Source organism: Ailuropoda melanoleuca, chromosome 1, assembly GCF_002007445.2.
Source record: "Ailuropoda melanoleuca isolate Jingjing chromosome 1, ASM200744v2, whole genome shotgun sequence".
Lineage (NCBI taxonomy): Eukaryota > Metazoa > Chordata > Mammalia > Carnivora > Ursidae > Ailuropoda > Ailuropoda melanoleuca.
This window is the reverse complement of record NC_048218.1, coordinates 52,602,065-52,628,691: the sequence shown is the minus strand read 5'-3', so window position 1 is coordinate 52,628,691 and position 26,627 is coordinate 52,602,065. Positions and strand designations below refer to the sequence as shown.

Below are 26,627 nucleotides of genomic sequence, written 5' to 3'. Positions count from 1 at the left end.
GATAAATACCAGAGTGGAATTGCTGGATCATATGGTAGTTCTACTTTGAATTCTTTGAAGAACTTCCACACTATTTTCCATAATGGTTGCACCAATTTACGTTCCTACCAACAGTGTACAGGGGTTCTCTTATCTTGACATGTATGCCAGCACTTGTTATTTCTTGTCTTTTTGATACTAGCCATTCCTACATGTGTGAAATATCTCACTGTGATTTTGATTTGCATTTCCCTGATGATTAGTGATATTGACCATATATCTTCATGTACATGTTGGCCATCTGTATATCTTGTTTGGAAAAATGTCTGTTCAGATCCTCTGCCCATTTTTTAATTGGTTTTTGTTATTGTTGAGCTGTATAAGTTCCTTATATGTTTTATAAGTTCTTTATGTTTTATATAGTAGTTCCTTATCAGATACATGATTTGCAAATATCTTCTCCCATTCAGTTTGTTACCTTTTCATTACAATGATAGTTTGTCTTGCTTTGCAAGAGCTTTTTAGTTTGATGTAGTCCCACTTATTTTTACTTTTGTTGCTTTTGCTTTTGGTGTCACATAAAAAAATTCATTGACGAAATCAGTGTCAAGGAGCTCACTGCCTTTGTTTTCTTGGAGTGTTTTGGTTTCGGGTCTTCAAGTCTTTAATCATTTTGGGTTAATTTTTGTGTGTGATGTAAGGTAAGTATTTTTTTGTGTATGTGTGAAAGAAAACCTATTTTTTTGAGTGGGCTCTGGGGCTGAAAATAAGTCCTTTGGGCTTTCAGTGTCCTACTGGTGATTTTGTCCCTTTCAAAATGACAAATGTGAACAATGACTCCCATGCCTCACACTGCATCCTGGTCCACAGAGCTCAGCATGGCTTGTGATATGGTTTCAAGCAGGTGCTCTGGATTCATGTTTGGCTCCCAAAGAGGTGCATACGTCCCATGCATTTGTTTATTGCACATGTTGCTGACCACAAAGTTATCAGTCACCATGGGGCAGCTGATGAGATGTAGAGAACAATGAAGGGCTTAAAGATCTTTGGGACCAACCCAAAGTGTAGTATTGGCCAAGCTGTTTCTGAGAGAGGATGTTGGCCACTATGCTCATGAGGGTGTTAAGTCTTGATCTGCCAACCATACTTTAACTCTTACAGATTCATCCAGAACTTGAGGTGCTGGGCAATTGTCTGGACATTGATGGTGAGTCCAGCCAGTCTGATATACAGCCAGTCAGCCATGAGAGAGATCTGGAATTCTGTGGTCACCACCGGGGCCTGGAAGTAGGACTAATAATTACATTTGTTTTACTTTTATTGAGGTGGCAGCCACCAATTTGTTCTCTGTATAGAGTCTGTTTTCTGTTTGTTCATTCGTTTTAGATCCCACATATACGTGAAATCATATGGTATTTGTCTTTTTCTGTCTGACTTCTTTTCACTTAGCATAATACTCTCTAGCCCCATCTATGTTGTCACAAATGGCAAGAATGCATCATTTTTTATGGCTGAGTAATAGTCCAGCATGTGCACACACCATATATTTACCCATTCATCTATTGATAGACACATAGGTTGCTTCCATATCTTGGCTATTAAAAATAATGCTGCAATAAACATGGGGTGCATATATCTTTTTAAATTAGTGTTTTTGCATTCTTTGGGTAAATACTCAGTAGAGAAATTACTATCTCATATGGCAATTCTGTTTTTAATATTTTGAGAAACCTCCATACTGTTTTCCACAGTGCCTATACCAATTTACATTCGTACCGACAGTGCACAAGATTTTTTTTCTCCACTTCCTCACCAACACATGTTATTTCCTGTCTTTTTGACAATAGCCATTCTGACAGGTATGAGGCGATATCTCATTGTGGTTTTGATTTGCATTTCCCTGATGATTAGTGATGTTGAACATCTTTTTTTGGGTCTGTTGGTCATCTGTATTTCTATGGAAAATATCTATTCAGATCCTCTGCCCATTTTTTGATCAAATTACTTTTTGTTCGTCAAGTTGTATATGCTCTTATATATTTTGGATATTAAGCCCTTATCAGATATATCAGTTGTGAAGATCTTCTCTTATTCAGTAGGTTGCCTTTTTATTTTGTTAATAGTTTCCTTAGCTATGCACAAACTTTTTATTTTGTTGGTAGCCCCAATAGTTAATTGTTGCTTTTCTTTCCTTTGCCTTAGAGACATGTCTAGAAAAATGTTGCTAAGGCTGATGTCAAAGAGATTACTGCATATATTTTCTTCTAGAAGTTTTATGGTTTCAGGTCTCACATTTAGGTCTTTAATGTATTTTGAGTTTATTTTTGTGTAGGGTATAAGGAAGCGGTCCAGTTTCATTCTTTTGCATGTAGCTTTCCAGTTTTCTCAAAACCATTTATTGAAGAGCTTTTTTTGCCCATTGTATATTCTTGCCTCCTTTGTTGTAGATTGACCATTTGAATATGGGTTTATTTCTGGGCTCTCTATTCTGTTAATCTATGTGTCTATTTTTTTGTGCCATACTGCTTTAATTATTATAGCTTTATAGATATATCTTGAAATATAGGATTGTGATACTTCTAGCATTATTCTTCTCTCTCAAAATTGCTTTGGCTATTTGGGGGTCTTTTTTGTCTCCATACAAATTTCAGTATTACTTTGGTTCTGAGGAAAGTGCTGTTGGTATTTTAGTCAAGATTGCACTGAATCTGTAGATTGCTTTGGGTGTTGTGGACATTTTAACAATATTCTTTTAATTCATTGGCATGGGATGTATTTCCATTTTTTTGTGTCATCCTCAATTTTTTTCATCAGTGTTTTATGGTTTTCAGAGTACAGGTCTTTTACCTCCTTGGTTAAGTTTATTCCTAGGTATTTTATTCTTTTTGGTGTAATTGCAAATGGGATTATTTTCTTAATTTCCTTTTCTGCTATGATTCTGTATGTTAACTTTGTATTCTGCAAATTTACTGAATACTTTCATTACTTCTAATAGTTTTTTAGTGGTCTTTAGGATTTTCTATATGGAGTATCATGTCATTTGCAATAGTGGCAGTTTTACTTTCTCCTTTTAACTTGGATGCCTTTTATTTTTCTTGCCTGATTGCCCTAGCTAGGACTTCTAGTGCTATGTTGAATAAAAGTGGTGAGAGTGGATGGACATCCTTTTCTTCTGCTCTTAGAGGAAAAGCTTTCAGTTTTTCACCACTGGGTGTGATGTTACCTGTGGATTTTTCATATATGGCCTTCATTATATTTCCTCTAAACCCACTTTGTTGAGAAATTTCATCATGAGTGAATGTTGTATTTTGTCAAGTGATTTTTCTGCATCTGTTGAGATGATCATAGTTTTTATCCTTTCTCTTTTTAATGTGATGTATCGCATCATTTGATTTGTGAATACTGAACCACACTTGCTTCCCTCGGATAAATCCTACTTGATTGTGGGAATGATTAAAAAAAATACATTGCTGAATTCAGTTGATAATATTTTGAAGATTTTTGCATCTATGTTCATCAGAGATATTGGCCTGTAGTTATTTTTGTTGTTTGGTTTTTTTATAGTGTCTCTGACTCGTTTTGATATTAGGATAATGTTGGATTTTGTAGAATGAATTTGGAAGTTTTCCTTCCTCTTTTAATTTCTGGAATAGCTTGAGAAGAATAGATATTAACTCTTGAAGTGTTTGGTAGAATTCGCCTGTGAAGCCATCTGGTCCAGGACTTTGTTGAGAGTTTTTTTGATTACTGATTCAATTTTATTACTGATAATTGATCTGTTCAAATCTTGTTTCTTCCTGATTTAGTTCTGGAAGATTTTATACTTCTAAGAATTTACCCATTTCTTGTAGGTTGTTCAGCTTGTTGACATAAAAGTTTTATAATATTCTCTTGTAGTTCCTTATATTTCTGTGGTGTCAGTTATTTCCCCTCCTTCATTCCTGATTTTTGAGTCTTTTTTTTCTTTTCTTTTTTTTTAAATTTTATTATATTATGTTAATCACCATACAGTACATCCCCAGATTCCGATGTAAAGTTTGATGCTTCATTAGTTGCATATAACACCCAGTGCACCATGCAATACGTGCCCTCCTTACTACCCATCACCAGTCTATCCCCTTCCCCCACACCCTCCCCTCTGAAGTCTTCAGTTTGTTTCTCATAGTCCATAGTCTCTCATGTGTCTTTTTTTTCTTGATGAGTATGGCTAATGGTTTCTCAATTTAGTTTATCTTTTCAAAGAACCAGCTCCTAGTTTCATTGATCTTTTTTTTTTAAGTCTCTGTTTCATTTATTTCTACTCTAATCTTTTTCCTTCCTATACTACCTTTGGCCTTTGTTCCTTCTTCTTTTCCTAACTCTTCAAGTTTAAGATCAGGTGTTTGAAATTTATTTCTTGAGGTAGGCCTGTATTGTGATAAGCTTTCCTCTTAGAATTGGTTTTGCTGCATCTCAAAGATTTCGTCCGTTGTATTTTCATTTACATTTGTCTTTGTGCAATTTTTCTAAATTTCTTTTATTTGTTAACCTATTCATTGTTTAGTAGCTTGTTGTTTAGCCTACATATGTTTGTGTATTTTCCAGATTTTCTTGTCATTGATTTCTAGTTTCATACTGTTGTGGTTCGAAAAGATGCTTAATATAATTGCAATCTTCTTAAATTTATTGAGATATGTTTGTAGTCTAACATGTGATCTAACCTGGAGAATGTTGCATATACACTTGGAAAGAATGTGTATTCTGTTATTTTTGGATGGAATATTCTGTATATATTTGTTAGGTCCATCTGGTCTAATGTGCTATTCAGATACTTTCCTTGTTGATTTTCTGTCTGAAAGATCTATTAATGTAAATGGGTTGTTAAAGTCCCCTACTACTGTTATATTGCTGTTGTTTCCTCCTTTTCTAATATTTGCTTTATGTATTTAGGTGCTCTTATATTGGATGCACAGCTATTTATAACTGTTCTTATTATACTGATCCCTCATTACATAGTGTTCTTTTTTGTCTCTTATGACTGTCTTTTTCTTAAAAAGAAAAAGACTTTTGTCTGACATAAGTTTTGCTACTGTGGCTTTTTTCCCCCTTCTATTTGCATGGCATATGTTTTTCCATCCCTTCACTTCAGTCTGTATGTCTTAAGTCTTTAGTGAGTGTCTTGTAGGCAGCATATAGATTCATTTAGTTTTGTTTTATCTATTCAGTCCTCCTATGTCTTTTGATTGGAGCATTTAGTCCATTTACATTTAAAGTAATTATTAATAGGTACATACTGACATTTTGCTTATTGTTTCCTAGTTGTTTTTGTAGTTCTTCTCTGTTCTTCTTCTGTTGCTCTCTTCCCTTGTGGTTTGATGGATTTCTTTAGTGTTATGCTTGGGTTCCTTTGTCTTTATTTTTGTGTATCTGCTATAGGTTTTTGATTTGGGGTTACCATTAGCTTCATATATAACAACTTATATGTATAGCACTCTATATTAAGTTGATGATTAAGTTGGAACACATTCTAAAAGCATACATTTTTAGTCCCCCCTCCATGTTTTATGTATGTTTTCATATTTTATATCTTTTTTGTTGTTGTTTTTCCCTTAACTGTTTTTTTTTCTTTTTTTTTTGTAGGTGTAATTGACTTTACTACTTTTGTATTTTAATTCCATACTGGCTTTATAAGTGATTAAACTACTTCCTTTACCACATTTGCTTTTAGTGATTAAATTTTTTCCTTTATTTCTTTTTTTTTAGTTCTGATTATGGCCTTTTCTCTCTACTCAAAGAATTCCCCTTAACATTTCTTATAAGGCTAGTTTAGTAGTGATGAATTATTTTTGGGAAAAGTATCTCTTCTTCTATCCTGAAAGATAACCTTGCTACTAGGTAGAGTATTCTTAGTTGCAGGGTTTGTTTTGTTGTTTTTTTTTTTCCTTTTGCACTTTGAATATATCACACCACTCCCTTCTGGCCTGCAAAGTTTCTGCCAAGAAGTTAGCTAGTAGCCTATGGGTTTTCCCTTATGTAACTGTTTTCTTTTCTTTTCCTGCTTTAAAAATCCCCTCTTTATGATTACTTTTTGCCATTTCAATTATTTTGTGTCTTGGTGTGGATCTCCTTGGCTTGATCTTGTTAGGGGCTCTCTGATTCCTGGATGTGGATATGCTTCCTTCCCCAGATTAGGTAAATTTTCATTATTATTTCAAGTAAGTTTTCTGCCCCCTTTTCTCTCTTCTTTTTCTGGGATCCCTGTAACACAAATGTTATTATGCTTAATGATGTTGCAGAGTTCCCTTAACCTATTCTCATTTTTTTCCCCTTTATGCTACTCAGCTTGGTTGCTTTTGATTTCCTTGTCTTCCAGAATCCTGATTCATTGCTCTGCATACTCTAATCTGCTGTTATTCCCTCTAGTGCAGTTTTAAATTGTTATTGAAGTCTTCACCTCTTACTTTTTTGTTTTCTATTTAAGTTCTCAACATTTTACATTTTGCTTTTTCTCTGTTGTTTTATTCTTTCAGTAGGTACATATTCCTGTCTTGTTTTGCTTAACTCTGTTTCTATGTATTAGGTCAGCTCCATCTCCTCGTCTTGAAAGTAGTGGCCTTGTGTAGAAGAGGTCCTTTTGTGGTGCCCTGTAGCACAATCATACCCAGTCATTAGAACCAGGCACTGCAGGGGTATCTCTTATGTGTGCTGCTTGTGCCCTGCTTTTGTGGCTAAACCACTTTAGTCTTTAACTTAGACTGTTGTAATGACCCAAAGACTGCTGTGGGCACACTGGGCAGGGTTTGTTCCCTGTACTGATGAGAGGCCTGTCAAGGCCACCATCCTGGGCAGGGTTAGCAGTCAGGGTAGCTGTCTGCAATTAGCCTCTCTTCCAGTTGCAGGCACACCAAATGGAGGGCTTGCTCCCTGCAAGGCCAGCTGAGAGGCTTTCATTGGTGGGCTGCAGTCAGACTAAGCAGCTGCAGTTAGCGTCTCTGCCATAGCTACAGGCACAAAGTGGCTGAGCTTGCTTCCTGTGCAGCCAGCTAAGAGGCTCAGTTGGTGAAACTGTGGGCACACTGGTGTGTGGGGTTATCGCCCCCTCTCCTCAAGGCAGGAGTCACTTTGGAGTGTTGCTGGTCCTGGTCGGTGGGGCTTAAAGGGTGTGGGATGCCTACTGAGGTGGGTGGGTTAGATGGGGTGAATCTGTGGGAAAACCCAGGGGCAGGGCCTGCAGTGCTAGCAAGAAAGGTTGAGAGTGTTAACACGGCCTTACACAAGTGTCTCATTTTCCTGGTTGGAGAAGAGAACAGTACCTGCCAGTCCTTGTTTTTTTTGTTTTTCCTGGAGAAAACTTGTGAAGATCTCTGTCCCTCCAGTGCACATCCTAAAATTAGCAAATTAATCTCCTTCATGTATACCCCAGGCTCTTTTCAGACTGCTGCTTTTGTGCTGTCTTGGGCGAGTTATTTTCTAAGCTGGCTCTTTATGGGCAGGAAATCAGTTTCCTTGCCCTCCTGCTCTCCCAGAGTTAAGGTGGCTAATATTTAAAGTATGCTAATCCCTTCTGATTTTAAGAGCTCCTGAAGTTAAACCCCACTGGTTTTCGAGGCCACAGGTTATGGGCACTTGCCTTCCTAGTGTGGGTCCCCTGTTCCTGGGGTGCCTGGTGTGAGGTCTGATCCTTTGTGTTTCTTCATGCTTGTGGTGTCCCTCCCATTTGTGGTTAGTCTCACAGGGGTTTTGGTTCCCAACCATTTTTCCACTCCTTCTACCTACCCTTTTTGATGTGGCCTCTTTTCTACAATTGACTATGAAACGTCTGTTCTGCTAGTCTTCAAGTCATTTTCAGAGTTAGTTGCATAGATATAGCTGTCATCTTAGCAGTCTGTGGGTGAGGTGAGCTCATGCTCCTCCTAGTCTGCCATCTTCCCTGAATTTTCTCTCCTCCATTCATTTTAATAAGGGTAGTTGAAGATAAAAAAAACCGTTCAGAATTTTATCAAGGAGTAAGTTCCAACATGTTGAATTACTAATGGAAGGTTTCCTACTTTGGGAATGAAGACTAATAAATGTTCATTTAAGAACACTAACTCTGTCAGGCAAGAAGTCTTTTCCCCATTTTTATGTAAGTTTTGGCTGAGAAAAGTAATTTGTTCATGATTATACAACTTTCCAAAGATGGAAGTTCAACAATTCAAATATGGATCTGCCTGAGAAAGCCATTGTCTCATACACCAACAGTTTTCAAATTTTAGCATGCTTCAGAATACCCAGGGTGCTCATTCCAAATGCAGGTTCCCAAATGGCCTCTTGGAATATGTATCATTTATAAACAGAACAGATAAATGTGATGTGGTCCAGGATCCATACTTAACAGGAGTCCATTAACTCTGTAAACCGCCTACTCAAGAAAATCAGAAACCACGTATCTTTGTTATTTTCATCTGGCTATACATCAGATATTAGCTACTGTAGTCCTAGAAGTCTGACCCAAGAGGTTATGTGATAAGGCATCCCAGGAACATTTTATAAATGTAGAGGATTCTTACTAAATCTGAATCTGGTAAAAAAAAATAATTAGCTTACATTCCCTGAATTAACTAAGATATAATTCATCATCAAGACTGGGGGAACTGCTGAGAATGAGAGGGGGCACTGTTATGTCAAAACAATAGGCATTAATCAATTGGACCATCCCAAGCAAACCAAGAATCTGAAGGAAAAGTCAGATTATGTATTTTTATATATTCAATACCATGTTCCTAGTCCAAATAAATCAATAGGTTTACCACCTGTTTCATTTTATTTTGACAAGTATTTATAAAGAAGAAAAAACTTTTCTTGTTTGCACAAAGTCAATCCAAAATGGGGATATAGCTCTGAAGTACTAGAAGAGAACACCAGCTAATAGAAAATCTGCCTTCAAATCCCAAAATGCCACTTTGTAGCTATGACCTTGGATAAATTACTTTTCTTACTTGGGCCTTAGTTTTATCATTTGTAAAACAAGGAATATCCACTAAAGATGCACTTTAGAATTTTCAGTGGATCGAATGAAGTAATAAACACATTTGAAAGTATCTCATAATAGCTGGAAAGTGGTGTGTGTGTGTGTGTGTGTGTGTGTGTATACACACACATATATATAAATAAAATTGAGGGAAAACATTACAAGGTATATCTTCTTATATTAGCTGCAATGATATTACTAGATGTTTACAGATTGTTTTTGATGTAAATATTGCCTCATTGTATTTCTGGGAAGGATGGGGTTCTAGATTTCTCAGCAGCCACAGGATTGACAGTGAGTATTGTTTGCACATCAAGAAGAAAACAATACCATTATCTTCAGTATCTGCAGAATTGGACATGACTTTCAAAAGTACAATCCTAGTACATTCTCACTACTTATCAGCTACTGTGTTGAGTCCTTGGGCCCTATCCTTAGACCCAGGAATGGCAGGGTCAGCACCGATGAAAATCTTACAGCCTGATTTTGTGAAGAAAGCATGTGACCAAGTGCCAGAACCTTAAAGAATTAGGACTGGCTCAGCCACTAATTAACCATGTGATCTTAGGCATGACATACTTATAAAATGAGGGGACAGTCTACAGGATCATTAAAGACCCTATAAGCTCTGACATTCTATAATTCTGTAAGTCTCGCCTTCTTGGGTATTTTCCTACTCTGTCATAACAGGAAAAAAAAAGCACAATTAAACATAGTGATGTTTTAAATAGATTTAAAATAGTTTCAGGATACATTTAAACTGATACACAGATAAAATCTTCCCCACGTGAGAGTGAAATCATAGTCATAAACAAACTAAGAAACATTTGTTTTACAAGATAGGACCATGACTTCAAATGTTAGACAAGATAATTATTAAAGGCCTTATAATTGCTGAATTTTCAATTCTGAGACATTCTTGGCATTTTAAGTGTCTAGAGGACTGCCTTCCTTCATTTTTGGATATTTTCTTCCACATTTTCCAGTCTGTCATTACAGAAGAAAATACTTAGCATACAATTACAGAAACAGCAGTTTTAAATAGAGATTTAAAGTAACTTCAAGATACATTTACACTGAAATATACAGATAAGAGTCAAAACACTTATTCACAGTCTCATTTTCATTAATTTATGGAAACAAAAATGAACCAAGTAACATCTTACATGGTAACTGAATTCTTCAAATTGTTTAAACTAGAGACATGTACAACACTTACAACATTTACACAATACTATTTTCAAAATAGTTTTTGACCTCTAAGTTCCTACTGACAAGCTTTAGATAGCAGCTTAACCCAGTGAATATTAACTTTGTCATAAGAAGCATCTACATATAAGTCCCCCCCTACACCCTGCAGCATGACAAAGTGAAATTAAGAAACTTTTAAGGCAGAAAAAAATAATCCTTCAAGTGTAAGGTCCAATGACAATGTTTACAAATGAACATAAGATCTCAGTTATTCAACTGAGCAAGTGACTTAATTTACACATTAACTCATTTCCATTTCCTGATTTCTGATTCTGGGATATTTATGCTACACCTACTGTGCAAGGCATTGAGAACACCCAGGAGGATTAGACATGGTCCCAGTGGTGTGCAGGTAAATGTTTAACAAGTTCTTGGAAAGAAAAGCCCTGACTTAAAACATTTACAAATTTCTATGGTGTAAATACTCCCATTATGCAGATTTCAAGCTATGAACAATTTGATCACTGGCTCACAAAATCCCTGAAACTTCAGCAGTCACCTCTCACAAACTAATAGCTAAGCTCCAACAAACCACTGTATGGTCCACACCCTCAAGTAGCTCATAATCTCTTCATGGGCATATATTTAGAGGCCAGAGAAGAATGGGGAAGATAGAGATGAAATTTAAATAATTCAATTATGTATTTTGTAAGTAGTTTAAAAGGAAAAATAAAATCTGGAATTTTCTTATTTGCTCCTCTACTTTTCCTCTTAAATTGACTTCAGGAAATTAAAATGTAGCATATTTTGGGGCACAATAAAGGATAAGTGGAATAAGAAGGAAAAAGACAAAAACATCCTAAGATATATGCGAACAATGATAAGGGCAAATATAATGTACCTTTTAAAATTTAAGCCCTTTCAGTTTAGCTCCAAGTCCTGAAGATTTGTCCCGTCCTCTTTGGCTGCAGCTTTGATGAGATAAGCTAGCTTCTTTTGCACAATACTAAAAAGCACACTGCTTCACACCACTCACACTATCAGCTCATAATAAAAGGTAAAACTAAGTTCTGGAATCTGATAACTGAAATTCCTTTGCGTAATCATCCCCTTGGATCAGATCTTGGGCAAGTGCCGGCTGGGATGACCTGGAAATTCTTCTGGTAACAAAACATGGAGTCTGCAGGTTGGGCATGTCCCCTGTTGCATCAGCCAAGGTCTAATGCACTAAGGAGCAAAAATATTCATGTCATTCTTTCTGATTTAGCCTAGCAGAGGCAATTGTTGCTCTATATAATCAGTTATCTAGTAAATTGCCAAGCCAACTGCTGCGATAGTGGCACCTTCTCGGATTCACTAAGTACTATAGCTGGTAACAGCAGAACGCCTTCCAGCTAGTTTATTGGATTAGGATCCTTTCCGTAGCCCCAATTTTCAGGATGACTTAGCAATTCTTCTAACAGGGAGGCTGAAGAAAGCTGCTACATAGTTTTCCTCTACTTCATTATATATTGTTGTTTAAAATCTAGAAAAAAATGATAACGTACAGAAGTCACTAATACTCTGTATTAAGTGCTTATGGTGTTTTGACCTTAAAATCCCTAGATGATGGATATACTTTTCAGATGGCTCTTTGGTGACAATGATAGTACTCTCGGGCTATGAACTAACTCTCCCCCCCAAAAATCAATTTTACCTGTGTAAATAATGAGAGCCAGATCAGATGAGAGGGGATTAAGAATAGGCACTATATATTAGGACCACTAACTGTAACCCTAAAAAGTAACCTGAATAGGTTACCTGCTTTCTATTCTATGGACAACGGCAAAGAATAAGTTTCGTGAAACATTTATTTTCTAAGTGGGTAGGACTTTAACAACTTCAAATGACTAAGTATCTTTCCTGATCTTTTGGGATTAGCCATTCTGTGTCTATTTCTTCATATCAAGAGTAGATAGAAAACAGAATTCTGTACTAGGCATCACATATCTTTGAAACTGTGTTTTACAGATATGGCTTGAATGAGCTGGCTACTATTCACCTCCCTGAGAACACTTTCTGATGTAAGGTTATCTTTGCGCTAGAAGACTTGATCATAATTGTGTATCAATAGCATTTGCACAGCAAGAACACGAGGAATTAATCTATATAAATGCCAAGAATCAACAGAAGATATGCCAGTCTCATATTTTTCTAACATCAAAACCTGAGTATCTAAAGAGCAAAAACAAGAACCCGGACAGACTGTTAAGGTAAACTTTATGCTTTATAATGGTAGGATGCCATCAGTACATGGAGACAAAGGACACTATACGTTATTTATAGCAAATCAAGGTGAAGTGACACTGTTGATAAACTGCCACTGAATCACTATGTCAATTAACATTCCTTCCAGTTCTGTTCAAGGGAACTACTCCATATTATTTCAATCTCATCATTGTCTCTTCTTTTCCTGTAAGGTGTATGGAGATCTGAGGAAGCACAGTACAAACTGGGCCTAGGTATGGTGAGAGCAGATGTAAATGTTTTCTGTGCAGAACTCCAGAGCCCCAAGTTACAGTCTGTGGAACTCATCCACAGCAATAGCTGATGACACATGTATATCATTTCAAGTAAGGCATCATGAATCTCACTTAGTTGATTTTAATGGCAAAATATTTAAAAAGGGAAGTTTAAAGGGTTACCTGAGAATGGAATTTGTGAGCACAAGGCAAAACAGAGAGATTTTCCGGAGAGAGATTCTCATGACAGATCACACAAGGCTCCTCTTCTTCCTCCTCATCATCCTAGGGAAAATACACATACGGTTCAATTCAGCTCACTTCTTTTTCCCAAATTCAAATGTACATAGAATCAACAGCCTCAGTCTCACCAAATTATTGGCTCCTTCCCATGAGGCAGGCCCTTGTGAACTGAGGGGCCTCCAGGCTGGTTTTGGGGGCTGGGCAGCATTAGACTGTGGAGGAGTGTGGCTGGGTGAAACACAGTTACCATTTGGCACAGATTTTCCTTGACTCTGAAAACAAGAATATTATACTTTTTTCTCCCAGAAGTGTTCTAAAACAGGGAAAACTAATAGACTAGCACAGAAAATGGGGTACGGGGTACAGTGAGAATTAGCAAAAGGGTAAAAGGTCAATTAGATTCGTGAGAAATCTTGAAACAAAATGTTAGCAATATTACTTGTATACACAGAGCCAGGCAAAGAAGAAAAACAACACTGTCTCCTCTTTTAATTAAAACAAGTCTTTACAAAAATTAGAAAAAAGGTCTTCCTTTAGAGTCAAAGCAACCTAGAAGAAATTTCAAGAGGGTCAGTTTTATTCTAGAATGAGCAGGTAGTATTTCAATAAGACTTCCTATGCCATTTGTTAAGTTGAAGTTGAATTGTTAATAGACAATATGATTATAGGTTATTGATTTATAGACATGTTATGAAGATAATTAAGACCACTCACTACTACACAGAAGGGCAGGGAGATAAAAGCTTTTTGTTTTTACCTGTGATCTCTTGGGGTCAATAAATTGGGAAATCTTGTACACAATTTCCTCAAATGTCAGTCCAGATAAGGACTTTCCATGAATGTCCTTCAACTTCCGTAAGAAATCCGTAAGCTCCTTTCTGGAAGAGATCAAGGAAAGTACAGTGGTGATTTTTCCTATTGCCTTGAGGGTGCGCCCCCCGCCCCCGCCCAAGATCCTAAATCCTATTCTATGATTGATATTGTAGCAGCATATAGATGTGGCCCTTTAGCTCTCTGAGCTAAAGTCTAACTACATTTATCTTATACCAAAACAAAAACTCCTAAAGTTTAATACTCCTTCCAAAAGGAAAGTTTAACTGTTTTTGAAAGCTTGCATGAAAATTGAATTTACTCTACTTACTTATGTACTGAGCTCTTTATATTGTGTCTCTCACTGCTTTTAGTCAGGACTAAAAAACTCCTTTTTAACTATGTTACTATAGGTCTGTCTCTATTCTGTGTTAATGATTTTACTTTTATAAAACTCAAACAAAACAAAGATTACACAGAACAGAGAAGCTAAAAGACATATTAAAATATTTCTAGGTTTCTCTATCATACAACTAATATGTTCTTTTTCTATTCCCATAGTCCCTTGACCCAAAGCCTCTGAATATATTTTTGGTAGGATAGAGCAGGATGAAATATTTTCTGTACCAAATGAAGTGTTAGGTCATCAGCCTTGTAAAACTACCTTTGATTTACTATGCATTCTATACATATAACAACTCTATTACTGTTCATTATCCACTATATTTATAAAACCATAATCTAATCCTGAAGCACAACAAAATTGTTAGGCTTCAAATGAAAATATTGGCTAAAAACTAGAATTATTTCCTTGAATACATAAGTAAAGATAAAAAACTTGATTTCTGGAGAAGAAAAATATCTTTCTGCTAAAGTCAGCACTGTGTAAAGCACAGTAAAATCATTATTTCTTGCATTTAACTGTGTTCTCTAACAAAAACTAAGAGCCCTTAATACATTTAAGGAAACAGGAGGGTAAAACCTGATGTTCGGGCTCGTATAGCATACAATCAACTTAAAATTCACTTTGGAAAGATGTTAAGATAATTATTGCAGCTGGTGGCATTAAAATTGGATAGGTTTATGACTAGTTGTACTTTTAATAAAGGAGCAAACCTAAATTTAAAAATCTATTGTCTCATAACTTAAGACTAATCAATTTAGTGAAGAGGTTTAACATTTATATTGAACACTATTCCTTTAAATTTCATTTTCCTTACCAAGGCCACAGTAGGGAAATATGTGTGTTTGTTTCATTGTCCTAATTATGGTTATGGAAACTGTAGAATATGATCTGTACTCCCAACTAAATAAAAATTAAGGTACCTGGTTTGTTGTGGAAAAGCAGTTTTCAGTCTGTCTGTAATCCTCTCCCAATTCATCAGGGGGGGATCACTTCCCAGACCGGCACTGGGAGATACAGCCTCTCCCACAGGTGCTGGCACAGTCCAGGCTATACCAGTCATCTGTAAGGAGCACAGAGTTATAACCCATCAGCTTCAGTTATTAGGAAGTAACATTCCATGACAACATGGTATTTCCATACTTCAGAAAACAGGTAGAATGAAGAGGAATACTGACATATACATTCCCCTTTTAGAGTTTTATTTAACTAGCACAATAATATTTCTTATTGTTTATAATTACCCTTATTTTAAAAAGGGGACATGTGAGTCTCAGTAATTGCAAACGTACAGAAATACAGGTATTTACTGCTATTATTTTTAAAAACTAGAAACAACCTTGCCTGCTAATAGGGGAACGAGTGGATTATAGCATATCTAATCAATCTTTAAGAATAGATCTATATATCTGAGTATGAGATGTCCATGAAATGTGTCATTTTCTAAAAAGTCTGTGGTATGGTATTTATGGTATGACTCATTTTTATATTAAATTTAAAAAATATATATATATGCATAGAAAAAGGTCTCAAGTTATAAACAATCTGTAAATAGTGATTATTTCCTAGGATTCAATTTCAGGGTAATTTTGCTTATTTTTCTAATTATAAAGGTAGTTTATGTTAAAGATGAGAGTACTACTAGAAGTTTGCCCAATGTCTCATGAATGTTACAAAGGTGGTGTGGAAGTTGTAGTGACACCTCTGAGCCATGAAACCATCAAAGTTTTGCCATATCTTAGGGTAGGTTCTTCTTAGAAGCTTTAAGATTCTAATTAATATCAGCAAGTGAATATTTTCACATGATTACTGGTTATAAACATGACAACTTTTACCTAAGGTTCTACAGGTTATTTTCAAACATAAGGTTACTCATGAAAAATTAGCCATAACTAACAGCTACTGAAATAACTCATACAAAGCCTACTAAGTTAGAGGAGAATATTGCCCAGAAACCTGGGTTTGCCTCCGTATCAAGCTTTTCCCCAGGAACCAGAAAATAATCTTATGAGAAGGCTGAGGTACTTTAAAGGTACTCAAAGTTTTCAATAAAGTTTTACATATATATATACATACATATATACATACATATACATACATACATACATATATACATATGTATATATGTATATATATGTATATGTGTATGTGTATGTGTGTGTGTGTGTATATATATATACATAATGTATATGGCTCCTTATATAATGGTGCAGGTGCAAACTACATGAGCAACACTGATATCATGGGGAGAAAAGATGTATCAGTTAACACGTTAAGGCCTATATACATATGTTTACAGGGGCAGACTCTACAAAAATGAGTCCAACTGACTATATATTTCAAAGGGAGACTGTTTACAGGTGCAAAAAACTGACTAGAATGTATTTATGGAAAAGTCAAGATTAGAGAATTTTCATTAATTATATTTAACATCAGTCTTCTAGGAGTTTTTTTTTTTTTTTTAATGTTTACCTTTGCCATTAGAATAATCCTAGTCATTTAAAATTTCTCTATTGCCTCTTCAGGTTTGGATAAGGCTTATCTGGCTAGTTGTAGCTAGGAAGATTCATAACTTTACAGTATAATATATTCCAAGATGATGTTATTTATATTGTGTTTATAAAGTTGAAACACTGTCCTATACCTATGTGTGTGTATGTTTGTGAAATAAAATTTTTCTGTAGCATTGTGGCATAATTTTGTTCTTTGCTTTTTAACCTACCCATCAAACATGCTAAATATAAATGATCTATTAAAAATGTCATTTACCCTGTACTGTTGCCTATTATAGAAGCAAAACTATAAAACCCTGTAAGGATTGTCTACTACAAAAATGTATTAATCAGTTTTTGGATACAAAGATAATCAGTTAATGAAATAATATATGTAATGGCTTAGCACAGTGCCTCAAATGAACTATTCATTTACTGATCATTCAGTTAACCTCTCTTCCACCATTGCCACCACCATCACCACTTATCAAATAAATAGAAGACATTCATTCAGGAAGTCTACTGTGGTGATAAAAAAAACAAAAAGGGATCTGTACCAGGGGGGCCCTAGGCTGGCCAGGTGCAGAGATGACTCCGGGGCAAACAGCAGGCATCTGAGGAACAGTGAGTATGGGTCTAAAGAAAGATTCTTTCACGAGGGGTCTTCCCAAGAACTGCTGCATCTAAAATAGAAAAGGTTAAAAAAAAAACAAAACCCCCACACATTTATATATTTATATAGGCAAAGATCTAAACTCAGAACAATGGTTGGGGGAAAAAAGCCAATTTGAAATCTAGTACAAAGCACTAGCAGCAGAAACGGTGTTGTCCTAACAGTTAAATGTATGAATATCTGGAAAAGCAAAGGGCAAATATACTAAAGAACACAGAGAAGTGGGTTCTAGTCTCACCTTCTTTCCACCTAGCTAGGTAACCATGGATGCCAGATTACTAATCTATAAAACAGAGGGTTAAGTTAGTTAGGTGATTTTTTTAAGGTTCCCTTCCAACTATAATAATATAGGACTATGCAAAGGAGCTCCTCAATGAGTACTGGCCATGTTGATGAACAATACTCACACTCAAATTCCACTAACTAACCATAGTTGTCTACAGAAAATATTACTTTCCCTGATTATGTACTGGCGGGATCTTATACCACCCGATGGAGTTTTGACTTTGTTTAGCTCCAATGAGAGTAGAAAGCTGAAGTGGGGTGGGCCTGGGGCCTAAACCCTTCTACAATGACTTGTAGACACATGCTTGTAGGTATTATTGCACCTCCTAGGGGCTTGTGGAAAGCTAGCCCTGCTTAGCGTCTACCAATGGGATGGATACCTTACCAGGCTACAGAAGAGGACAGATTAAGTTTCTACCATGTGCCAGATCTAACATTGGCATAAAGCAGAAGTTCAACTATTTTCTGAACAGAGAAAAAAAAGAACATCAGCACAGCCCTTTTAAGTAATAATACTAAAAGCAGTAGCTGAAAGGTTAGTGGGAAACATGAAAATGGATACACGAGGTTGACATTTTTTATTTAACATTACAAAAGAAAGACATTGTATACATCATTGTCTATAAAGTACGCTTGCTAAAAATATTGAACTTGATTCTAAGCAACCCTCTAGATCTAATGAACAGTTCATAGGAAATAAAACATGTACAATGACATCACGAGGATGCAATCAATTAAATCAATAATGTGGGAAATTGAACAAGGGAAGTAACTTTAACAAATAAATGACATGAGTAAAGGAGAAGGGAGTCCGGTAGCTGTTACAGATTTAAAGAACAATCAACCAAATGCAAAGTAAAAACCTTATGTGGATTTTATTAAAAATAAGTTTTTGAAAGAGTAATTATAACCAAATTGGAAATATTGCAAACTGGGTAATAAAGACCTTTTTCAGACAAGTGGGAAATATAAATTTTAACTGGATATTAGATATTAAAATTTTTAATTTCCTTAGGTAAAAAACTGGTATAATAACTATATCCAATAATAAGAGTCCTCATCTTTAAGGAATATATACTGAAGGATACATGGATGAGATTATATGGTATATACTTTAAAAAATTCCAAAAGGAAAAAGCAGATGACATGAAACAAGTTTAATAAAATGTTGATAATATTGACGCTCGCTCTCTTGGTTCACAGAGGCTTATTATACTATTCTATTTTCATGTATGTTTCAATTTTCAGAATGTAAAATTTTCAAAGAATGAATAGATGGTAGGTATGAGTCTCTCTTAGCAGACAACTATTGCTGCTCTCTTTGCAGACAACTATTACCTAGCATTTCTTTGAGGATTAGATAGCCAGGGTACAAAAACCAAGATATAATAAAACACATAAAAATACTGGGTTAAACTAGGAAGAGTGCCCATTATTTCAGACTTTCTGATTAGACTATTATACATTTAAAGCCTGGTGACTATTCCTTAGAATACTAGGATAGATGGACTTTCTTTTCTTTCTTTATGTATGTATGTTCAAGTTTTTACTTAAATTCTGGTTAGTTAACATAGTGTGACATTAGCTCCGGGAGTAGAATCTAGTGATTCATCACTTAAGTATAACACCCACAGATGGACTTTAGTAGCCAGATCATCTAGTATAATTTCCTAGTTTATACATGGGAAAACAGAAGTCCACAATAGCTGATTTTCCAAAGACCAACACAGTTATTCACAGAGTTAGGATTTAAACCCTGATCTCTAGTTTGCTTCCACTGTAAAAACCACCTCAATTTATGGTGAATATCATGTTACATTTCTAGCATTTAGGCTCCCAAACTATTTCGTTAATGTTCAATGGTCACTGATGCCCGCACTTTCACACAACCGTCAGCTTTGATCAAGCACAGCAGTGACTCCGGTTAGCAAGCATAAAGATACACATGTACCTCTCAGATGTTAGCAGAAGGATGCACAGAGCCTGCCAGTGGGCTGTGCCCTTGACTAAACCTATGTAAGCCTCATCAAACATAAGAAAGCCTCCAAAGTGATGAGGATCCAGAGGTCAAGGTTTAACTACATATATCCGCTGTGGAGTTATCACTGTTATCAGGGAACTTGTGCTGGTCTGGTTTCAAGAAACTCCATAGAATACCTCTCTACCTGGCTTCTGAGTCTCCAGAGCCATTTTATATTTAGAGTCATGGGAGAGTTTAATTACAACCTACAGGCAGTAGTTTGAACATGAGCTGAAGGTACAGGGTTTCTAGAAATCATACCAGAATATGTGTTACTTCCTGTATAACTACAGGGACTCTTTGGACTTCTCCATCATTTACATAATACATTCCTTATCAGGGTAGTTGGGTATGATAAAGTTCCAAACTTAATAATGTCCATAATGTAGTGCTCCTATAAAAACTGACCAAAAATATAATAGGCAATACTGCATTCTAAAGACCATGGTGTATATCATATAATGCTTCTAGTTTTGGATTCTACTTTTGAAACACAGCGTAACTCCACCCAATTCACGTAATTTTTAAGTTCTCTGATACGCTCAACTATTTACAGAAATAACATTTTCAAAGTTCTACAAGAAGTGCTGATGGTGAAAAGTGATTTGCCGCTAATTATCTCACACCTTTCTCCTTTTCTTATTCCCAGATCTGTTCTGATAATAAAAATTATCACCTAATGGTTCTGTCCTAAAAGTTCTTTTGGAAAGCTGTCTGAATTTATTGGGTTAAGGTACTAGGTTTCCCAAAAGGGTAACATAAATAGTGTAACAGAGAGATATTTGGTTGAGACTCACTGATTCCCAGCAATAAGCAGGGAAGGGGCATCAACGGGAGCTGTTAAAAGTTACGGAAAAGACTGTCAAAAGTAGAAGTGGAGGGGTGAAGTCTAGCCAGCTAGGGTTCTATGCCGAGATGTTTTAGTCACTGGGGTAACCTGAGCGCATTGGGAATTCTGCACATTCGTTAGTTTTCTCCAGCTCTGCAGATGAGACTGACAGGATGGAATGAGAATACATTACCTCTTTACATACCAAATGCACCACTAAAATCCAGTGATACACCTATGCACTGGCCTCAGCTAAGTCAGCCAACTAGTTACAGCATCTGGAGACAACGTAGGTTATTACAAACAATACGCACAACACGTGCCTATTCTATTTTGAACACACATTAAACATACTGAGTACTCACTGTTTTATAGCCCTTACCATTTCATCAACATAAAGATGGCAATTGTTCAAAATGTCGTATTTCTTACCAGTATCTCAGGACTAGGTGGTGGTGGAGGAAGTTGGATTGGAGGCAGGGTACTCAAGGCAAACCCTTGCTTCACCTTGTTAATTTGTTCATTGTACTGTGTCTAGTAGAAGAGGAGAAACAATATTTTAGAGCAAAATCAACTTCAAAGAAATAGCATATGGGAACGCTTGGTGTAGTTTTGAATAATAAAACACACAATAGTTATTCTCAACCTATTATGTCAGGAATAACATAAAAACAGTTTTTAACATAAAAATAATTCTATAACACACTATCCTCAAATAGTTGTATCTTTAGAAGTATCTGTTGGCTGGCAAGATACAAAGAGACATAATTCACAGACCCTGTGATAATTCCTCAGTATTTCCATAATTCTCATCCCCAAAATGGGAACCAATCACATAAAGTGAATAGCGTCTAAAGATTCAAGAAGCTATAAGTAATATATGGGCTGAAAAAAGTATTTGTAACAAAGAGTTGAGCTACTTGCTAATATTCACTGGAGGGGAAATTTTAGGGAATATTCACTAAATATCCACGTTTTGTTTATTTCAAAGTTATACCTCTCGCTTTCTCCAGTACCACATATACCTTTGTTTTATTCTCTTGGATTTTGCCAAAAGTATGATTCCAGTCACTGAAGCTTAACAACATGCTTTCAACATTTTTTGACACTGTCCCCATTTTACTTCACAGTATTGTTTTGTAAACAACCCAGAGACTGAAAAAGAAATGCTTAAGAAACAAAACATTTAAAAACTTCACACAGAAGACGTGTGCTTGAAAGAAAACAAGGATGGAGACCAAGGGGCAAGCCAGAACTATGAATAAACCCAATACGAATGCTAACCATCACTAAAGACTGAATAAGAAAGAGTCTGGGAGAGAAACAGTCAAGACCACCAGTGGAAAAGCTAGACAAGAAGGTAACACTTTGAGGCAGCAGTCACAATTAAATGTCATTATTTTGCTAGCAGTGTTGTGAAATCACAAAACAATGAACATTATATATTTACTTTTTTTGGGAAAGATTTTATTATTTATTTGAGATTTGAGAGGGGGAGAGAGAGAGTGAGAGAGAGAGAGTGAGCACACATGAGCAGGGGGAAGAGGCAGAGGGAGAGGGAAAAGCAGGCTCCCAGCTGAGCAGGGAGCCTGATGTGTGGTTCGATCTCAGGGCCCTGGGATCATGATCTGAGCTGAAGGCAGACACTTAACTGGCTGTGCCATCCAGGTGCCCCTATATATTTAAGATATAAATACAAAAATATCCTAAAGCCAAATGAAGAAATTAATAAATATTCAGTGAGTTACCTCTTTAGATTACCTTAACCATAGTCCTAATTCTATTAAACCAATAATGAATAATTTATTATTTTGTATTATGAAATAATTACATAAAAATTTAAGATTGAAAACTAATACAGTTCTGCTTGATCTTCCTTTTAATTTTATAAATACATAATTATTCAGACCAAGTTACAACATTTTTGACTGAAGTAGCATCAGCTTTGGAATTCTAGGAAAATTAGGTGTGAAGCACAATTTTTGAGTTTATCATTTACTGTATGAAGGATCTGAAAGACCTGAAAAGACCACAAGCAAAAGTCCAAGATTTTGTCTACAACTAACTACATGCAGGTAATCAATCTCAAACCTTAAAAAGGCATAAATATTAGTAGCTGAAATAAACATGTTCTTCCTTAAATTTCTCCAGTCATTGTTTTTAATGTTAGATGTTTTCTTTTGGTATATACCCCTACAACATTCACTCAATTTACTCTAGAGATACCTCACCACTTACCCTGAGGAATGCAATCTTGTTTCTAACATCTGTTACGATGGCATTCCAACTCTCTACTGCAGCCTTTAATTGAAGTGATTCCAGATTGCTGGTGTAGGAAAGGAGACACAAGAGAAAGTTCTTTCTTTTTACATACCACATAGGTCTCCAAAAATTTCCATTATATTCTTTAGCATATATGTAAATAACATAAAATAACAACAAAATTACCTCCATCACCAACAATTACCTCAAATGGGCACAAAGTTGTATGGAAGGGTTTGTTATTAAAATTAAACAAAGACTGGAAACATATACGATTTCTTTTTTCAAGAGCAAATATAACTTCTGCTTCCAGAACATCAAGTGTTCTTCTATCTTGGCAATATATATTTTTTAGGACATATAAAACCTTTACACAGGAATCCCTCCAATGAAGTAAGGAGGCAGAGAAGGCCAAACAGAGAAACTGCCCTAGCCATCCAATGTAAGAGTGTTCTCAAAGACGCTGACTCCTCTTGGAAGCAGGTTTTGGACTATCTTCACCATAACCCTGAAATCACAGGGCTATGGTTGGCCTATTAGCTCTTCTGCAAATTAGAAAAAGATACTCCTTATGGGAAGGCAAATCAGAAAGAAGTACCTCTTCTGCGAGGATCAATTAGATTGTTGCCTCTATGCAGTGCCTAAATTGCACAAACACAGCAGCTCTGCCAAACATGCCCACCAAATGACTTAAGTAGGAACAGCTTTGAGGTGTTTAAGGTCTGCCATCTCTAGAAGAGAGATTTCATCAGGCCCTTCAAAAGGCTCTGTTATAACATCCCCACCCCAGTATCACCCAGCACACCAGCTTTAAGAGAGCAGAAGACGTTATGGATGAGATCATCTTATACAAAGAGGCTTGATAATATTTTAGTTTATAGAGTGCCCCTTCTCCCTCTAGCAAGCAAAGATAGACTGATCACTTACAACAGTGCTTCCCGGACCTGAATGCACATCAGTATATCCTGGGAATCTTGCTAAACATCAGAGATTCTGATTCTTTAGAATTGAAGAATAATGATGATCATTAAAATGATAATCATTAAAAAATAATGATGCCTTGGTCCCAGAAATTCTAATTTAATTAATTCAGTATGAAGGTATATTATAAATTTAAGGATAATCTCATGCAACCTGCCTGAATTTTGAAAAGCATTCATTTATTATAACAGGAAAAAATTGCCTTTAACATATGATTTTAGATGTTAATACTGATTTTTTCCCTCAATGTACTCCAAAGGTATTTAAAATCAAGCATTAGAAGAAAAATTAATTAGAAAAAGGTTTTCCACTTAGAATCCACCCTGTTTTGTAAATATCTGGGCTTCATGCATGTTTCTGAGATTTTTTTGTCTACTTCACTACCGAGAAAGGGAAAAATCTGTCCGCAGCTATTACTGTACTCAGTAGACCTCAGTGCTTCAGCAGAAGCAACCAAGTAAAAGCAGCAAAGTGACTAAATGACTTCTGAGGTTTAAAAAAAATAAGGGCATGTTCCCTTCAAAGACTCTGACGTCATACATGTAAAGCACAGATTCTATTCAGCCTTAAAGCCACTTGTATCTCTGAGATGAAGACGCATTAAGGAAGAGGGAAATGTTACCTTGCTGCCATGTGAGTCACCCTGGCAAGCTGACTGAGGCATTCCTTTTCAGTCTGCTCTAGATGAAGCAAACCAAAATCTCTACGGCACTGTAAGAAATACACCTACAGATTTTTGAGAGAAAGACAAAGAAATTGAAGGTGCCCTTTTAAATGAATACATTCTTTTCTCAATCATTTCAAGTAAAGTTGAAGCTATTTTTCCATCTCTTCCAGCACCTGAGCTTCTTGACCATCCACAATACATGATAAAAACTCTGATTAATTCTATAATTCTAACTTTTTTACTCAATGGTTACTGGGTTAGTAAACATTCCAGAACATTAGTTTTCAAACTTGAAAATACCCTGGTATCATCTCAGACTCTAAAAAAATGATACGTTGGTCCAGAGATTCTAATTTAATTGATAAGTGCTGCCTGAGTAGTGGGATTTTTAAAAGTTCTCAAGTATCTCTAATATTTAGCAAAGTTTAAGAACACACCCAGAAGTCCTGCTATTTGCTTCTTCTTTTTTTAATTGATGAAGGGATAAGAAAATAATCAGACCACACAGGAGGACCATGCAGTCCAAATGGGCCTTGGGAGGTCATCAAGTCTGTCTCTCCACAGCAGGAATTCCTTCTGCACCATTACTGTTGCATGTTCACCTGGCCTCTGTTTTTTCTCACTAATCATTCAATATTCGCTGAAAACAGATTATATTCTTGGACAGCATTAAGTGTTTCTAAAATTAATAGTGGAAGTAGAAAGAAACATTCTGACTAAAAGCAGTGAGACACAAAATATACAAACTTGAGCTCTTAATCTGAGGGTTACCCATGACCGATGTGGAAAGGTTTATAATCCTTTCAATGTTTGTGAGCTCTCTAAAAATTTGAATCTTATTGTATATCAAGTTTGGTTATCTGTAAGTAAAAATTACATACATACAGATAATCATATATCTTTTGGAAGAGACCCTTGCTGTGGTGTTCTAAATTAACTTAGAAGAAACTAGGTGACATTCTGTGGGGTCTAGAAGATAAGCTGTTTTTGAAATTTGTCTGATGTGTACGTGTTTTGGGAAAATCTATGTAGAAAGTAAGTAAGAAAGGAGATGTTATCTCCAGCAGCAGAAAAATGTTATTCTTAGAAATTTGGCTTGGTGACCTGGCTTCACGAGAATTTCCCAAATGTATGTATTTGCTATACGTACTGAAGCAGACCAATTTCCTGAAGTCATTTGGGGAAAAACAACAAAAGATCATCAACATTGAAGTAATCATATACAAAATTCCAATGAGTCAAAAAAAGCACAAGAACTGAAGCTATGTTCTTCTGGCTGGTCCTAAGATGACTTATTTCTGTTCATTTAGAACAGTCTTTTTTCAATTCTTTAGTATACTAGTACACGAGCAAAACTTCCCTCCCCAACCCCATTTCTCTCTCTTTTTTTTTTTTTACCTCAGCTGTTAAAGCTCTGCTAGTTTCTGCATTCAGTTTGTTTAAGTATGTTTTAATTGTGCTTTCCAGATTATGCTTCTCCATTTCCCACTGAGATCTGAAATATACGATCATTAAAGAGTCAACAACATTGCAGCAAGGACAGACTTTTCCACCTTATTCAGGAGGGAGAAAGATTCACGCTGTTCAGTAAGAAATATTTTCTTGTAAAAGTTTACAGAATATAAAAGCAAGAGAAGACATTACTTAACCCTACTGTTATCCTCTACTACCAAGAGTATAGAAGTTTTAAAGTTGTCAACCTAAGGGCTAGGATTTAAAACCTGGCTCTAAAATAAAGCTGTCTGAGGATGAATCTGAGTTCTGAAACTTAATAGATGTGAAACCTTGGGCAAGTTCCTTAACTTCTCTATACCTCAGTTTCTTTACACGTGAAAATGGAGAACACTGTATTACTGACCTCAAAGAGCTGTTGCAAAAACACATTCAGCTAATACACATAAAAGCATTTTGTGTTTAGTACATATTATTAAATAAATGTTAGCTATTATCATTAGATTTCACACAAAGTTCCTACAAGCCTTTCGGTATCCCCAAAATAGCAACTACAAAGGTTTTTATCATCCCTGCCCTCGCTGCATTAAAGCTAAAGCACTGCATTAAAATACTGCACTGGTTATCTCAGTATCTCAGCTCACATTCAACACCTTAGAATGAAAACAAATCCTACAGCTTGAAAAGGAGAGAGGGAGATGATAAGGACATTATTTATGAAGGACATTATAGAGAAAGGCTACCTATAAGGTTTCTCTTTTTTCTATCCCATTTCAGCTTCCTACACCTGAGGCCCAAACTTTAGGGAATACAAACCAAATTATGTCTTTAAAGGAAACAACTGATTAGA

The 26,627-nt window shown here is 35.9% G+C and overlaps 1 protein-coding gene and 1 pseudogene across 14 annotated transcripts in view; both read right to left on the bottom strand.

Annotated features, from left to right (window-relative positions):
- Positions 1–378: 378 nt before the first annotated feature.
- On the bottom strand, positions 379–7,370 carry LOC105240824 (annotated as a pseudogene).
- A 2,314-nt stretch (positions 7,371–9,684) lies between these two features.
- The window catches only part of DZIP3 (DAZ interacting zinc finger protein 3), a 92,579-nt gene continuing 75,636 nt past the window's right edge, over positions 9,685–26,627 (bottom strand). For 12 of the 14 annotated variants that reach the window (XM_034657975.1, XM_034657998.1, XM_019807315.2 and 9 more), the window contains 10 exons: positions 25,724–25,820; positions 24,281–24,384; positions 22,654–22,741; positions 20,848–20,949; positions 17,166–17,291; positions 15,040–15,179; positions 13,661–13,781; positions 13,032–13,175; positions 12,844–12,945; positions 9,685–11,386 (listed from right to left, as the gene is read on the bottom strand). In XM_034657975.1, the coding sequence (XP_034513866.1) occupies positions 11,276–11,386; positions 12,844–12,945; positions 13,032–13,175; positions 13,661–13,781; positions 15,040–15,179; positions 17,166–17,291; positions 20,848–20,949; positions 22,654–22,741; positions 24,281–24,384; positions 25,724–25,820 (1,135 nt within the window). In that variant the 3' untranslated portion in view covers positions 9,685–11,275. Of the gene's footprint in view, positions 11,387–11,416; positions 11,685–12,843; positions 12,946–13,031; positions 13,176–13,660; positions 13,782–15,039; positions 15,180–17,165; positions 17,292–20,847; positions 20,950–22,653; positions 22,742–24,280; positions 24,385–25,723; positions 25,821–26,627 lie in introns of those variants that run through there. The other 2 variants (XM_034658036.1, XM_034658043.1) reach the window with 2 other exon arrangements.